Source organism: Biomphalaria glabrata, chromosome 4 (genome assembly GCF_947242115.1).
Source record: "Biomphalaria glabrata chromosome 4, xgBioGlab47.1, whole genome shotgun sequence".
In the NCBI taxonomy this organism is placed as follows: Eukaryota; Metazoa; Mollusca; class Gastropoda; family Planorbidae; genus Biomphalaria; species Biomphalaria glabrata.
In genome coordinates this window covers 9,282,574-9,299,705 of record NC_074714.1, presented here as the reverse complement: position 1 = coordinate 9,299,705, position 17,132 = coordinate 9,282,574, and the positions used below count along the sequence as shown (strand labels likewise).

General features: G+C 35.1%; 2 protein-coding genes across 3 annotated transcripts in view; both read right to left on the bottom strand.

Moving 5' to 3' along the window:
• LOC106054828 (uncharacterized) overlaps window positions 1-8,537 on the bottom strand; it is a 33,198-nt gene extending 24,661 nt beyond the window's left edge. The window contains exons 1-5 of one of the 2 annotated variants that reach the window (XM_056026593.1): window positions 8,273-8,537; window positions 5,098-5,386; window positions 4,246-4,433; window positions 2,422-2,497; window positions 1,391-1,543 (exon numbers count right to left, since the gene is read on the bottom strand). In XM_056026593.1, coding sequence (XP_055882568.1) covers window positions 1,391-1,543; window positions 2,422-2,497; window positions 4,246-4,433; window positions 5,098-5,348 — 668 coding nt within the window. In that variant the 5' untranslated portion in view covers window positions 5,349-5,386; window positions 8,273-8,537. The remainder of the gene's footprint in view (window positions 1-1,390; window positions 1,544-2,421; window positions 2,498-4,245; window positions 4,434-5,097; window positions 5,387-8,272) is intronic. The other variant, XM_056026594.1, reaches the window with a different exon arrangement.
• An 82-nt stretch (window positions 8,538-8,619) lies between these two features.
• The window catches only part of LOC106057896 (uncharacterized), a 39,153-nt gene continuing 30,640 nt past the window's right edge, over window positions 8,620-17,132 (bottom strand). The window contains exon 10 of the mRNA XM_056026601.1: window positions 8,620-8,778. Within this exon, the coding sequence (XP_055882576.1) occupies window positions 8,766-8,778 (13 nt within the window). The 3' untranslated portion in view covers window positions 8,620-8,765. The remainder of the gene's footprint in view (window positions 8,779-17,132) is intronic.

Genomic DNA, 17,132 nt, shown 5'->3' with positions numbered 1-17,132 from the left:
CAACCCTGTCAAAACTAACTAACAACTTATAAAACCATTCCAAAAAAAGTCCTTCTCTTAGCAAAATAAGGCAACTTGCAACCCTGCCAAAACTAACTAACAACTTATAAAACCATTCCAAAAAAAGTCCTTCTCTTAGCAAAATAAGGCAACTTGCAACCCTGCCAAAACTAACTAACAACTTATAAAACCATTCCAAAAAAGTTCTTCTCTTAGCAAAATAAGGCAACTTGCAACTCTGCCAAAACGAACAAACAACGTATAAAACCATTCCAAAAAAGTCCTTAAGACAAGGCCTCTACACAACAGAACAAATTCTGAATTTCGCGATACTCTGCGAGAAATACTTTCAACACCAACAGAATCTCTTTCATGTGTTTGTTGATTTTAAGGAAACGTTTGACTGAGTCTGTCATGAAGTACTCCAGGCGACCATGGAAAGTACTACGTAAAAAATAGTTAAAATAATCCAGAACCTTTACAGTCATAAATCAAGTGAGCATCAATAAAAACATTAAGGATAGGTTTTAACCTCAGTTGGAATGAGACAAGACTGCCTACTTTCACAACACTTTTTAATATCTTGAAGTTTATGATGGTACTGTAAGTGTTGGCGGAAGAAACATTACTATCTCGCGCTTTGATATCGTCTGGCAGGGACAGAGCTAGCTGATTTGATAATGTGCATAGACAAGACTTCCGCAGCATATGGTTTGCAAATCAATGAATAAAAAGTATGACTAATAGCAAACAAGGCTTTTAAATTGCAGCTTAATACATGCAAGTGTCAGTAGTTTTTTTTTATAGCTCGATAAAGTTTCTGACGAAGAAACCAAGCCTGACCTGGCTAGAATTGCACAGTCCACAACAGTTCGCAAAGTTCAAGACCATCTGGAAAGACAAAGGCATAGTATGTGACACTTAAGTCAGACTGCTTATTGTATGATGGCTAATCTTGGACGCAAACTGCAGATTCAGAGAAGAATCCTAGTCGAGAACTGAGATGCTATACAAGATTCCTACTTATAACCTTAAAAGACCGCATTACAAATGAGGAAATTCGAAACAGGATCACACTAGTAATTGGGTCCCACTATGACCTGCTGACGACTGTATGGTTATATCACGAACTCCTCAAAGATTGCAAAGATCTTTCTGCATGGTAAATGAAAATAAAAGGCAGACAAAGAAAGCGATTGTAAGACAACATTAATGAAAGGAAAGGCCTGTCTTTAAAATAGATTCTAGACTAGGAAAAAGACAGAGAGTAATACAGAAAAACTGTCAACAGATCACATGTAGAGCCCAAACAGTCAACAGACTAAGAGATATATGCAGGTAAAGAGATTCTGAAATGTTCTTGATACTAAAACCGTTGCTGATCACTTACCCAGTAGGTGACAGTAAAATGAGCACAAAGATCACTCCCAGGATTAGAACCGTTGCCAGTATAGATGTAATATTTACACCGGTTAACCACATATAGTCTTCATTTATATCATCACAAACTGTTTCATTGGACGTCTCAACAACTTTACAACAGCTGGAAGATAAAAAAAAACAACATACACAATCAGGGCCTAAAATTATTTGTTAATAAATAATATACTCTTACAATACTCTTAAAGCTATAGTTTAAAATATTTAATTTCTTGAAAAGTAAATATGGAATTTTAATAATGATGTAGTATTTTTGGATACACATGATATAATATTTAGGTCAGAATTCCAATTAATTCCTAGTATATTTTATTATTATTTCTCTATCATAGCTTTTATTTCATGTCTTTTGGAATGTAGTCAGTTGGACTACGAGTGTAGAACAATAAACACATGCTAAAACACTCATTGATTTTTTAATGTTAATTTTGTTGAGGTACTTCTAAGTAGTTCGTGGCCTAATGTTTAGGGTTTCCTTTCTTGTATTCATGATCTGGCATCGTGTTGATATTTGAAAACTCAGGTTCCGAAACTCTGTTATTTTCTTGTTTTGAATTCTAACATACCTGAGCTTGGTTGTGGTTCTTGCTTACAATGGTAAATACTAAGGTATTAATAAGCCCTTTTGAGACCCAAAGAAAATCCGCTGCCGAGGACAGACACAGACGGCGAAAAGAAAATCTTAAACGATCACCGGCGCACAATAATTATGGATGTGGCAAAGTATGTAGGTCACAGCTGGGGCTGCGTATCCACGGGAAATACTGCTTTCCTCATTAATCTTTGGACTTATTAATAAACCTTTTTTTAGTTTGCGCCTGACTACTCCAAAAAACATACACATATTTTAACAAATAGTGTTTAATTTGATTTGATATGTGGTATGCTTAGAAAATATTGATTCTAATTGATATGTAACGACGATGTAAGTACTTCACAACAATAGTCATACCGTAAAATGTTTTATAAAATGAAACCTACTTGAATGATACAACTCCAATACCATTATTATCCGATAGATGTGCTGAACAAATCTGGGTTTTGTCGATTAGAACATCTGCAACATTTTGTGGAAAATTGTTTTAATGAAGGGAAACCATGTACGTGTATTAGTAACAAAATGTGCCTCCCCCCTGGGGGCAGGGGCGGACTGGGTGTCAAAATCATTCCAGGCATTTCTATACACTCTGACCCATATATTGTATATCATAAGATGGGCCTTCAATGCTAGGCCTACCTTTCCTCGAAATCATTAAGTTTAAAAATGTATCGATAACACATGTTCTCTATATCTCTATAAGAAAATAGGCCTTATTTTGCTTTTTCATCGCTGTGTAGGCGCTAATAGGATGATGCTTACTAATAGCACTCTATACGGATGTAGGCTATTACATTATCTCGAAAAATGTGTTAAATTTAAATTACTATTAGGACCTATAATGAAGAGTCTGTAAACATTTTTTTTAAACACGACGCTCAGAGGGTCACTTTTTGAAAAGTATATTATAAAACCTTTAACAATTTAGTACGTGCCATAGTGGCACTCATGAGGCTCTTTGGGTGACCCTATCGTCCCATTTAATAAGCGGCCCACCGACTATTGGCCAGTCTGGGGTCTGCCTTATGCACTCATTGGGTCACACATTAATTCAAACGCCCTGTCAACAGCATAATTAAGGCAATACAATTTCATATTTGTTTATTATGAATTTCACTGCTCTATTTTGGGTCTGTTCCAGTTTCTTAATGTTTTCTTGAGCGGTTCCAAACAGAGGATGCATTATTGGCCTAACCAAGTTTAAAAACATTTTAGTTTAATGTTCTTTTTGATTTGATTTTTGATTTGTAGAAATTTCTTTTAATAAACCTTAATGCTTTGTTTGATTTTTTAATCAGTAAGGGGATTCCATGACAGTTTTTCATTTGTTAAAAACACCTAGGCATTTGGCGTTCGTAGTCTGTGTTACTGGTTTACCATGAATAAAAAATCATGTTTCATATAGGGATTTGTTGTCTAAGAAGCAGTCATTCAAAACATTAAATCTTAATTTGCCTTAAGAAACATTGTAAACATTTTCGCAAAGAGCATTTTTTTTCATGGATTTCTTTATATATAATAAATCGAACGTATGACAATAGAAAATAATTCACTACCAGACAAGGTTGACTCAGCCAGCTGTATAGAGAAATATGTTGTTTGCAAAGAATTACATAAGAAGAAAAAACTACATTCCAAAACAGCTCAAAAAATTAGTGAACTATTTTCTACAAATTCACCACCCTAACAACCAATGCGTCAGAGTAAGTTGACACGGATGCTTCATCAAAAGAAGCCACCACAAATGAAGGAGCTTGAACACTCATCGGATGGCCCAATAGAGAAAAGCTAGAAAAGTCCATTGCAACTGGTGAGTTCTCTCAGCCGCACAGCAGAAAGGGCACACTAGAATCACGCAAGCTAACCACCCAAGTACCCCAAACAGTCAAAAGGAAATGAAAATGTTGACACATGCCAAGTGTGGAACAACAAATACACAAAAAAATTGCTCTCTATCCGGAATAGATGAAAAAAGAATAGTAAATACAATAAACGAAACATGGACAAGGTCTCATCCGAAAATCGAGAAAGTTTGTGCTTGACAGTATATCCTCTTTTTGTAATCTTGTTAAAAAAAGATTTATATGTTTTAAATTCTTTTTGTTTGGTTGACGGGGGGGGGGTCGTTTTAAATTACATTTTAAATGTTTTTTTTTAACGAATAAAACACTTTCTAGCGAATCAATTAAAAGGGAGAATGTACTCACTATCAATGAAAAACTTCCTCGTTAATATCTCAACTTCTTCATAATCTATCGAATAGATGCAATCCTTTGGGGTGACATTCAAGTCGATATGTATAGTCTGGATATTCATAAAATATCTTGTGATGGAGAAGAAGTAGTCGTAGATCATTGGTAAAATATCTCCAATCTTGTCGTTAATATTAAACCATCTGGAAACGTGCATATTAACAACGTGTTAATACTATAGTCCGAGCATATTAATAAATATTGTAATATGCTATACATTTATTTCCAAAACATAAAGACGGAAAAATAGCACTTATGTCTGTAATCAGGGGAAAATCTACTTGTATTACTGTTTTGGAGAGTATATGCTTGTTTCTGAATCTGATGTAAACTTGAGGTGGGCGGATGGTTAGGTTTCGAAGGCTGAAGAGATTCTGATGTAACCATGAGGTAGTCTGTCGTAGCTCAAGTTAATACGTAGTGTAAAAGTTGGACAGGAAGAACAAGTGAAAGACGGGTGACAGAAGGACGTATACATTTAGTCAGTTAGTTCTTGTCTAGAGTATCATTTTTAACGTGTGTTTCTAAATACATTTATATTACAGTTGAAAGCTGTGCATATGTGGAAACAAAAGCTATATTCATTTTTTAAAGAGAAGTTTGTTCAACGCTTTAAAAAATTCTAAATAAATCATATAACACACATTGGTTGAGTTGTACTAGCTGTTTGAAGCTCTAAACCAACTACCGAATATCAACAATTACCCTATTTCTAATTTAATATTTATCACTAATCAAATAATCCATTGAAGAGCCTTTAGTTTATGGACACTTTACACATTGGAGATCGAGAGGCTTTAGACTTACCTCATTGGTTGAAATCTTGTAGAATTCGTTGTGTTAGTGCTGTCAAAAGTAACTTTCTCATTGTTATCATTGATGTAAGTCACAAAATATTCCACTAAATCTCTTCTGTCAATTTTACCAAAAGACGGCCATTGTCCTGATTTAATGACTCGATTACTGGATGTCAGGTTACACTGTGATGGTTGGCAGAAAACAGGCACGAATACACATATTGTCATCAATGACACACATATGACAAAAGTGTACGTCATTGTGAATCAGTTGAGCTCTTCAAGTTTGCGTTCAGAATCTAATTAAATCAAATAAGATAATTTACAACAATTTGGCTACAAAAAAGAGGCGGACTGGTTGTCAAAATCAACCCTGGCATTACCCATACCCACAAATGATTTCCATATTATATACATATATCGTTACTTGTCCTCATAAAACTTGCACTTGTAGCTGTCTCCGGAAAGGAAAAAGTCGCATTTATTTCTACGTGGAAGGAGAACTACGACACACGGTGCCGCCATTGCGTCAAGGACGATGAAACAGTAAACCACACTCTCTATGAATGTCACGTTTTGCATGGGGGACGATCGGGACAGGGAAATAAGTGAAATATAACTGGTCCATGTGCGGCATTAGGTCTGTCCTTGGTAAGATGGACCAAGTTACGGTCTTTATACAAGAGGTAGCGGACGGTTTCCAGAGAGGTGGTAGAGAGAAGAAGGGTGAGTCGACACTTGCAGTATTTCTCGATCTAAAACAGGCGTACGATAGGGTCTGGAGACAAGGCTTGTTGCTAAAGTTAATTGACCTTGGGTAAACTCCAATATGTATCGATGGATAAAAAGTTTCCTAAAGATCCGGTCAGTTCAGACACGTTATGACGTACAATTGCCCAATAAGACAGTTCTAGAACAGGGGTTGCCTCATCAATGACCTGACCGAACGCCTAAGGTGTCGCTCACTGCTTTTGTGATTTGCTAAGCTGAAAGACCGGGAGGTCTGCAGTGGCTCTAGCTGCGGAACTCCAACTGTGCCAAAACAGTCTGGACACTCTTCACTCTTGGCAAGGACGTATACAAAGAAAAAAAAATCTCTCTCAATCAATGGTACCACTCTGAAGATGGAAGCTAAGCCTAAATACCTAGGAGTCACCCTGGACCCTAAATTGGGTTTGTCCGACCATGTGAGACTAGTGCGGGAAAAAGCCTCAGAGACACTTAAGGTGGTAAAGCGATTAGCCACGACCAAGTGTGTGTGGGGGGGGGGGAGGCAAAGCAAACGTTTTGCGGGCCCTCTACATCGGATCTGTAAGGGTGAAGATGGAATACTCATCTCTTGCACAGGTCTACGCTTGGCAAACGTCTCTAGCGGGGCTGGACTCAGTGCAGAACCAAGTTACTTGACTAATCTGTGGTGCATTTCGTACGACACCAATAGCAGCGGGTGAGGTCATGACAAATCTTCCACCACTGAGGTTACGAAGGGAGCGGGCCGTTCTGATCGTTTTTGAAAAAATTCAAATGGCTGGAAGAAAGCCAGTCAGAAGTCTGGTCGACAACTGGCGGGGTGGGGATCGACTAAAACGGAACTCTTTCATGCACTCTGTGCGTGAATAGTCCAGATAGGTTTATCAGTCCCAGAACAGAGCAGCGCTCGTTCTGCATGGGGCTTCTTCTCCGGCGAATGCTCCTGGAGTCCTGGAGGTGCAAAAATCGTTGATTGACCCAGGAGTCAACAAAAAATGCACAAAAATGTCCTATAAGGCACTGCCAGGAGAACTGTCGCCCAGTACCAGGCTGATACCATTAAAGTGTTCACAGATGGTTCCACGAGAGAGAACCTTGGACAAAAAACCTCTGGGTATGGTGTGGTGGTTCGATTTCCTGGCTCAACCGAAAACGATGAAATTTTGGTTATGTGCTCTGGCAAAAGTAACTACGTAGCTAAAATGCTTGCAATTCAAAATGCAGTAGAGTACATTGAAGAACGACTTAACGAAAAAAAAAGCATAATCCAGTCCAAGTGTGCTATTCACAGACTCTTTGTCGTACCTACAAGCCATTGAAAGCTCTGCCGACACACTCCCGTAACCACTGGCAAAAATACTGGCGTGCGCGGGACGCCTTCAAGAAAAACATTCGGACGACACTGCAGTACGTACTAGATCATGTAGGCGTAGAAGGCAACACGTAGGCTGACTTATTAGCCAAGCTCGGCACAAAACTGGATCCTGTGGACGAGCCACAGACTTTTGAACAGGCGCGTGCGATTGTAGACGAATGGACGAGAGATAAGTGGCGGCAAAATTGGGAAAACGGTAATACAGGCAGGGAAATATGGCTAAATTTGAAAGGGACTTTTAAATCGGACGAGTGGTGGTTGTTAGGTAAGAGCAGGTGACAATGGCTAGGTACAGAACGGGACACTACTCAATCGGTGCCTTTTTTGCTAAATTTAAACCAAACTACAATTCACGCTGCAGACACTGACAAGAAGACGTTAAAATAGTTTAACCACATTTTTTACGAGTGTGCGATACTAGATCCCATAAATGGCCATTTGAGTGAGAAGGAAACTAGTTGGCATTGCGAGATGGCTTTGTACGGAGACAGAGCAACTCTGAGACGAACTGCTGCTCTTCTTGTCCCTGTTATCAGGGAATAGAGTTCTCTACAATGTGCCCAATGCAGTGAGACATACACTCTGTTTTTGTACGGGGACAAGGCGACCTTAAAACTCACTGCCCACTTCCTCTTCCGTGCTCTAAGGGAGTAATTCTCAGCATGGTTCGTTACTAATGCTACTGTTAGCGAAAATGCTAATTTGTGTGATCTACATATTTCATCATAACTAACCGCCGTGAGAGAACACTGAACAAGATTTTAACATTAATCAAATTTTTTTTTACAAAGAAATTAAGGCTTCGTAAACTTTTTATTAAATTTGACATATGCAGGAGACGAGCTATAAAAAAGTGTTCAAAGCATGCAATTAACATCATTCTCTCCTCATCCACAACTTTCTTTACCATGAACAAACATATACACTAACAGCATCAAGAACAAGAAAATGTAACAGTTTTAAAAGACACAAACAATTATTGTAAATACGTTTTGAGATCAACAACAACAAAAAACAACAACAACAACAACAACAACAACAACAACAACAACAACTGTACCTTTAGCCAAGAACATTCCGTTTCAGCTACAGAAGTCTGTACTCAGTTTTTATCACAGTTTCAACAGGTTTACTCACACTATACTGCACGCGAAATCTTTTCAGGAAAATACTGTTTCTAGGAAAAACGTAATCTATGACTTTTTTTTTTACCTACTCCCCCCGTCTCCTTGACGATGTTTTCACAAACTTTGTATTTCCCGATTTCTCCTTCGTGCCCTGTCTCTCGCTTGCTGTTGAACTTTTTTCTTTTTTTTTCTCTCATTTCTCCCTCCCTCTCTCTCTCTCCTCATTCTTACACTGTTTTTTGTTTTGTCTTATCCCCCCCCCCCCCGGCTCATGAATATAGTGTGATGTTCATTTCTATGCTTCGTTTTATTTCACTTTGTAGTGGCTTATTACTTTTTTATTTTTTGCAGTTTAAAGTTAGGAATTTAAGATATGTTTCTGACGGCAGTGGCATAGCTAGGGTATATAATGTCCGGTGCGGTATCTCACCAGGATGTCCTAAAAAAAATAATAAATAAATAAACAGTGAAAAGATGTTTTCCCCAGAATAATGCGTATCTCTTGTCAAAGTATTGCTAACTCGCAAAAACAAAAACAAAAAAAAAAAAAACAAAAACAAAAAAAAAAAACAAAAACAAAAAAAAACAACAATTTTCCAAAAAGATACTGGTAAAAAAAAAAGAACCTTACTGCTTTCTTTCAAACTAAATTAATTAATGAATGTATTGAAATAATTTTTCCACCAGTTCTTGTTCAATTAACAATAGATGACTAAACTTTCCACTTTAATAAGTACTTGGATTACATAGTTGCAAAAAAAGGAGTCCATCCATCGTAGAGGACAGGACAGAAGGCTCAAAAGTAAAGTAGCAATTATACACAAAACACTGAACCATAATACAAAAACAAAATTTAATAAAATACTCTGAAAGACACAAAGATAAAGGCACATTCCTTGTCACATACTTGGCAGAATTTAAGTCATTGGTTAATATGCATGACTAAATGCATGACGCGTAGGACGTAATAATCTTCTTTTTTGAAGTAACGTCTGTATTATATAAGATAAGATAAGATAAGATAAGATAGAGGCTGCAGTTTGAATTCTAACTTCAGCAAAGTTTTTTTCTGAAAAGGCAGCATGGAAACATTCTCCCAGAGACCTCCTTCCCCGACCCACTGGTCCAAAAACAAAAGTGATTTGATCATAACACACTGACCATGCTATTATGATGAAAGTTTCCTTGATTTAAAAACAATAATAACATATTTCCAATCCAACTAATTCAGTAAAGTTTTACAAAACATTCATTGCATGTCTAATTTAAAATAATTGATACAACGTCACTAAATGAAACTTTTATTATTTTTACATGTTTTTATTTTAAGCAGCATTGTGTTAAACATTCCAAACTCCTGCAATCTACCATGCAGCTGTTTCAGGCCAGCACCTCGACCCAGATACTACATATGAATAATAAATGAAAAACTGTCATGGAATCCACATATTGACGAAAGTATAAAAAAAAATCAACAAAAGCATTAAGGTTTATTAAAAGAAATTTCTATAAATCAAATAAGAACATAAAACTAAAATGTTATTTAACCTTAGTTAGGCCAATAACAGAATATGAATCTCTGTTTGAGACCCCTCAACTCAAGAAAACATTAAGAAACTAGAACAGACACAAAATGGAGCAGTGAAATTCATAACAAACGAATATTCACATCTGACTAGAGTAACACCTTTAGTAAAATCACTAAATTTAGAAAGCCTTCGGGACAGAAGACTCGAAAGTAAAGTAGCAATTATACATAAAACACTGAACCATAATCTTCAAATACAAAAACACAATTTAATAAAATACTCTGAAAGACACAAAGATAAAGGCACATACCTCGTCCCATATGCTAGGACAAATTTGTACAAATACTCCTTCTTCCCTAGTGCTATTAGAGCATGGAATGGGTTGCCTGAGCTAGCCAGGAAAACCAGTGACTTGGCAGAATTAAAGTCATTGGTTAATATGCATGACTAAATGCATGACGCGTAGGACGTAATCATCTTCTTTTTTGAAGTAACGTCTGTATTATATAAGATAAGATATGATAAGAATAGTTTACATTTTGTTTTGAAGGGGCGAGAACTCTGTTCATTTTAGAACATAGAAACAAATCCAGTCATAACGTGATCAACATGTTTCTCTCGTATTTGTAATAAAAAAATAAAAGTAAAACTTGAGTAATTTTACAATAAAGTAATATTAAAATTGAAATTGTATTTATACTAGCGCACGTGATACAAAGATGGAACGTATTTAGGTTCATTGTCAACTTTGTCATTCCACAAGATTCAATATTTTTCTTTTCTACAATTTGTACTTATTCACAATCATAGCAGCCTTTGCCACTCACTTTCGGGGCCGGTTCTAACAATTGCGGGGCCCTATGCGAAATTCATTGCGCGGGGCCTAGTCTGGGTGGGCATAAGTATAATAAGTGAAAAACTAAGATTTTGTATTAGAAAAAAATTCAACTTTGAATTTTATTCATTTTTTTCTAAGTAAAAAATTGCGATCAAATTAATTGTACTTGTACGAACCTTGCAACATTCGGCATATTTATATGCCAGTGACTATAAAAGTAAATAAAGTATTGGACCTTCCGATTAAGGTGAAAATTCGCCCGATAATTACATTTTATTACATGTATGCTGACAATGCCTTTTTTCTGTTATCGCTCGTAGGATTGGTGTTTTCCGCAATGAATGACACACACAAATGACAATTTTGTCTATTTTTCAAGAGCTTTTTATAAGTTTTCAGGAGATTTTAATAAATTCAGGAGATTTCTAGGAATTTTGAGTATATATTTTGCAATTTAATAATTACACCTAGAATTAGCGCGTGGCCTATGAAAGCGCGGGGCCCACTGCAACCGCATAGGTTGCAGTGGCCTAAGACCGGCCCTGCTCATTTTCATTATGTTGAAAATTTCTCATGTAATATTAAAGAGGAACTGGGGTATGAATATACATTACATTATGTGTGTATTCATTATAGTCCCTTTATTAGTGTCTACTACTGTCCACAAAGGAATTTTCTGAAGATTTGGCAGGTCAGCAGCCGTATTATTATTATTAAGCTAGATACGAACTATTCATTCTATGGCACCAGTCGAGTTTCGCTAAAGATAAACTAAATTCACTAGTCGACCGGCGGCATAGCATACGCCGCTATTTTGCAGGGCCGGTCTTAGGCCACTGCAACCTATGTGACCGAAGGATCCGCACTTTCATGGAACCCGCGCTAATTCAAGGTGTATAAATTATTAAATTAAACCATTTTATAACTTTTAAAACAGATTTCCCGCGCACTCCTGTCGATTTACCAGGAGCTCCTGGAAATCTCCCGAAATTGCAAAATATACGAAAAAGTCCTTAAAATATACGGAAATACATAGAAAAAAATTTTCATTTTGGGGTGTCATTCAATATGGAAAACGTCATTCCTACGCGCTATTAATAAAAACGGCATTATGCATTAGCCGTAATTGTGTAATCAGGTGAAAGAAGCTTCTCGCTCCTCAAACTAATGAAGAATTACTTGATGTCAACAATTCTCAAAGATAGATTGAAACATTTGGTAATTCTTGCTATTGAGCGGGATCTATGTGGGAAACAGAATTATTATAAAATACTGTATGACTTTGCTACACGCAAGGCGCGAAACATAATTCTGTACTTAGTAAAGAATGAATAAAATACATAGACGAATTTATTTTCTAATACAAACTCTTAAATTTGACTTATTGTCCGCTTCCCTACCCAAACTTGGCCCCGCGAAATCCATTTCGAATGCTTAAGTCCGGCCCTGCTATTTAGTGTTTTTAGTTTTACATGCTTCGGATAGTTTACTTCTTAGTCCAAACCTCGCGCATGGGATGGGAGAGGGCAGGGTTTGACAGTCCAGCGCGCAGCCATCCCTATTGAGCTATGAAAACGTGTATTTTCAACGTGGTAATGTACTGCACAAAATCTCTACTGTCAATTGTACATTTCGACTGCCATTTTCTTGCTTTGATGGGCTGATGAACAGCTGTTGGCTTAAAAATGTGGTTATTGACGTCCCGCAGAAACAGATGTTTTAACCACACCGACAAAAGACAAGAAAAAATCTTTTTCAATTACTTCCTAGTTTCAGAATGTAGGTTCAAAACAATGACTATTGTCCTCACTTAAAGGAGTAAGAAGCATTTTTTTCTGCAGGCAAATAAATGTAGCGTCTACAAGGAAACTCTGTCGCCACTACATGAACTAAAAACGTTTAATTTTGTACGAGTCTAGGTACTTGTTGAAGTCTGCAGAGTTGTCTGAGCTATCAGGTCTAAACTCAAGAGCTGCATTAAAAGTTGACTAAATCTTCAGAATAATACACATTTTCTTAATAGTGTCCTATCCTCATATTTTCAAAGCTGATTTTTTAAAAAAGAAAAGCATTTTAAACAATGACAGCCATTGATGTCATTTTGTGTGAATTATATTTCTTTGAAGCATCGTTTTATTTGATTAGTAAATATTTCCTTCGTTTAAAATTTGATTAATTTAAAAAATGTATTTCTCTATTTATCATCGAAAAAAAATGTTTTTCTCCAGCTAGCAGTTGAACTAATGTATTCCTAGACACATATCTTGATTTGTTAAAGAAAGTTGTTTACATTTGTTTTTAGAAACATGAAACTCAATAAGTTCAACATCACTAACAGAAATAAAATAACAAATACCCAGCTCTCGGTTGCTCGCCTTCAATTAAAAAATGTAAAATGTTTATACTAAGTATCTGAAATGAAGAAAAAAAACTAACGTAATTAATATGAAAAAGACTGCACATTTACAGCCATATATCTCACTGCTGTACGATTTACTTCCATAAATATTAATTAATTACCACAAAGTAATTACTTTATTGGTTATTTTTTTTTAATGATTATGTTTTGTTATGGACAATGACTAATGGTGTGAAGTTTCAACTTGATCCGAGAATGAGAAGTGTGAGAAATAACGTGTGAAATATTTGTGTATAGTGTTTAAGATTTTGCTTACGATCTGGTGATATGGTTAAATATATAGATATTAAATCTAAGTGTTTGTTTTTGTGTTCATTGAAGTTAATATTGTGTGTATGTGTGTATGCTTGTGTAAGTACGTATGTAAATATATATGACGGTGTCGACATATAAAATATTTAACAAGTAACATAAAAAAATAAGTTTAAAAAGAAAAACATTAAAAATACTTTCTATAAGAGACAATAGCTCTTTTATACAACATACTAAGCAATTGTTTTTCTCTGAATAGCTAATGAATGTTAGATTTAAAAAAAAAGGAAAATTTTTTATCCAGCCCATTTACCCCCTCCAACTAAGAAAGAACCCTGTTTCAGCAAATGTATAGATCTACTACACTTTATAATATTTCAATGATGGACCTTTAGATCTAGACTTGGAAGACGATGTGCAAAAATTTCCTGAACATTAATTTATGAAACCATGGAACTATACTAAAGGAACGACGACTTCAAAACAGGTCTTTGCGCATCCTCTGTGCGCATCCTGCACTGTATTAAAAAAAATACTGAGATTAAGAAGTATTTACGCTTCGAACGTGCGCAATTTGTCCCTGTTGATTAGAAAATGTTTTTTTAGCTCTTTATAAACAGATTCTTAAAAACTTCATCAATTTTTAGACAAGCTGTTGTTGTAGCTATATTTTTTTGAGTAAGAGATCATCACAAAATTATTTTATTTTTGATCATCCTACTCAAAATTATATGTTCTCGGGGATTCCAACGTTTTTTTATTCTACTAGGTATGAAGCAGTTTCTTGTGCTACTAACGTTTCGCATTAAGTGGAACCGTCCGGCTAAAACATAAAAAAAATCCGTCACATTTTACTCCGTTCCTCATTGGCACTTTTATCGTGTTCCGCAAAGTCCGAAAAAAAAATGAGTATCAAGCTATTTTTTCTCCAAGTGCCAACTCCGAAACTAATACTTAGGGGTAACTTAAATATAAAACTATACCCAAACGTGTGCAGTAAAATTTAGACCATATCTATTTTGAAAGGCTTTTTTAGTAAATTAGGTTTGAGACATTGAGTAAAAGGGGAACAGACTACAGATGTAACACAAATAAAATTATAAAGGCAAATATTTATCTGTATTTTTCGACAAAGCCATATCATTTTTGCTCCTTGGATAATCAATAGATCTGATTCTTAATAGAAAAAAAATCATTTACTTATTAACTTTGAGGACTGATATTACTTCCTCTCCCTGGATAATCAATAGATCTCTTATTCTAAGTATAAAAAAGATCCTTTAGTTAGTTATTAACTTTGAGGTCTGATATTACTTCCTCTCCCTGGATAATCAATAGATCTCCTTTTCTAAGTATAAAAAAGATCCTTTAGTTATTTACTTTGAGGTCTGATATTTAACATTGTCCGTAGAAACTCCTTTTGGTCAACATCCTGTGCTAGATATCGATGGTCAGATATATGCACAGAGTATAAATATAGCAACGTATCTAAGTCGCGAATTCGGTAAGCTGTCATACATTTTTAGCGGCCGCCGTAAGGGGAAAAAGCCGCTATTAGGTTTGTGCAAAATGTCCGTCTGTCCGTCTGTCCGTCTGTCACACTCAGATCTCGAAAACTAGAAGAGATATGAAAAATATTATTTCATCATTAAATCCGGCTTGAAAAGTTTAGGTGCAACGGCTACTTTTGGTTTTCTAAAAGCAAACCGTTTAATTTATAAAATTAATTATGCAAGCGATTTTTTCATAAAAATACACCAATTCTAAAACAATTACGTAAATGTAAGGGAGTCAATGTTACAATATGCTAACAAAGATGGACGATTTTTGTGTATTTTCAGTATCACTAAGTCAAATATATTTTTAAAATGTACAGGAAATGTTTACAACAAATACAAATAATAGTTAAAGACGTTTTTTCTGGTCAACTAGCTGCTAAAATTAAAAGAAAACATTTTTGTTTGTTTATAAAGGCTAATAATGCACTTTGTATGTAAATATCACGCACATTTTTTTAAATGGACTTTTTTTGCAGCGATTTTCGTGCAGTAGCGTAACGTCGCAACATGATCAGGTGCTAATCCAATTCCTTAAACTTTTTTTAAAAATCAGATTTTATTTATTTTTTGTTTAGTGCCCCCATCCGAATAAAAGAAGCTTATTTTTGTGCGTTTTGTCTGTTGGTAGGTCTTTCCGTCACGATTAGATTTAAAAAACTAGAACTCTAAAAGCTATTGAAAATCTGATTTACCCTTTAATGTTCCTCCCATAACATCTCAATAGTTTTAAGTATCTAAAATTGATTGTTCCGGATTTTTTTGTGCAAAACTAATCAACGCCAACAAATGTTTGTTTGCTCTTCTAACTTATATTACATTCAATTTCCATGCTTAAACGTTGCAAAAACACATTATCAATAATATGTTGTTCCGTTTTTTATGTAAATAGCATATTAATGCTAAATCATAATCTCTATACTGACTTATATTTCATTAAGTGTAAAAATGTTCCGGATATTGTTTTATAAAACATGAATTATGCCTAATGATTGTTTGAAATCGCATAAGGCTTTTAAAAAAAGTAATTTACTAGGATTACTGAAAATTACTTTTTAGAAATTTAATTTTCTTGTAAAACATAACATAGAAGTTTTGTAATCGATAAAGAAAGTTCCGGATTTTGTTTCTTACAAATCGTCGCCAGAAATTTCCGAATTTATTTAAAAATCTACTAACGCCAAATAATTGTTTGAACTCCCTCTTCTAATTAATAAACAAATAATCTTCTCATTTACGAAATAATGTTTTTACGGATTTTTATGAAAAATATTTTAACTCACTACTCTCTTACAGTACATTTAACTTTCTACCTAAAACATTAAAAAATCTAATAATCGTTAATATTATGTTCCGATTTTTAAGGAAAACAGAATCCAAACACCAAAGTAAGGTATGAAAATCTCTCCACTTGGCTGTAGTACATCTAATTTTTATACGAGACCATCCAAAAAATTTAATTAACGGTATTACATTTATCTGAAATTCTCTTTTTCTTTTACTATTTATACAAACATCCGGAACAATCTATTATGTAAACTTTTCAATTGTGTTCATACCTAAAAATTATTGCGATGTTTTGAAACGTAAAATAAAGGTTAATCAATTTTTAATAACTTTTAGTTGTTTTTTTATATCAAGATAACGGACAGACCGACTGACAGACAAAACGCAAAAACAATGTGGCTTTGATCCTTTTTAAATAATATCTATTAGAACTCAGTGCACCAATGTCTATGAACCCTCGTTAAATATCTCGTGTAAATAAAGATATTTTTTTTATGGTACCGGTACTAGCCTATTGTGAGGTAATGGAATTTTTTTTCTTTGACGTCATATGAATGGACTCTTTAAATGTAATGTTAAAAGAACGCACTCGGTGCACCAATGTCTATTAACCCTCGAAAAAATTGCTTGTATTAATGAAAACATATTTTAGTCTAACTAAGCCGTGTGACGTAGTGTTTTTTTTTCCTTTGACGTCACATGGAATGAATTCTTTAAATGAAATGCTAAAAGAACGCCCTCGGTGCACCAATGTCTATGAACACTCGATAAAAGGCTCGTAATGATGAAGGCGATTTTTATTCTAGCTAGGCCGTGTGACGTAGTGTTTTTTTTTCCTTTGACGTCATATGGAATGAATTCTTTAAATGAAATGCTTAAAGAACGCACTCGGTGCACCAAAGTCTATGAACA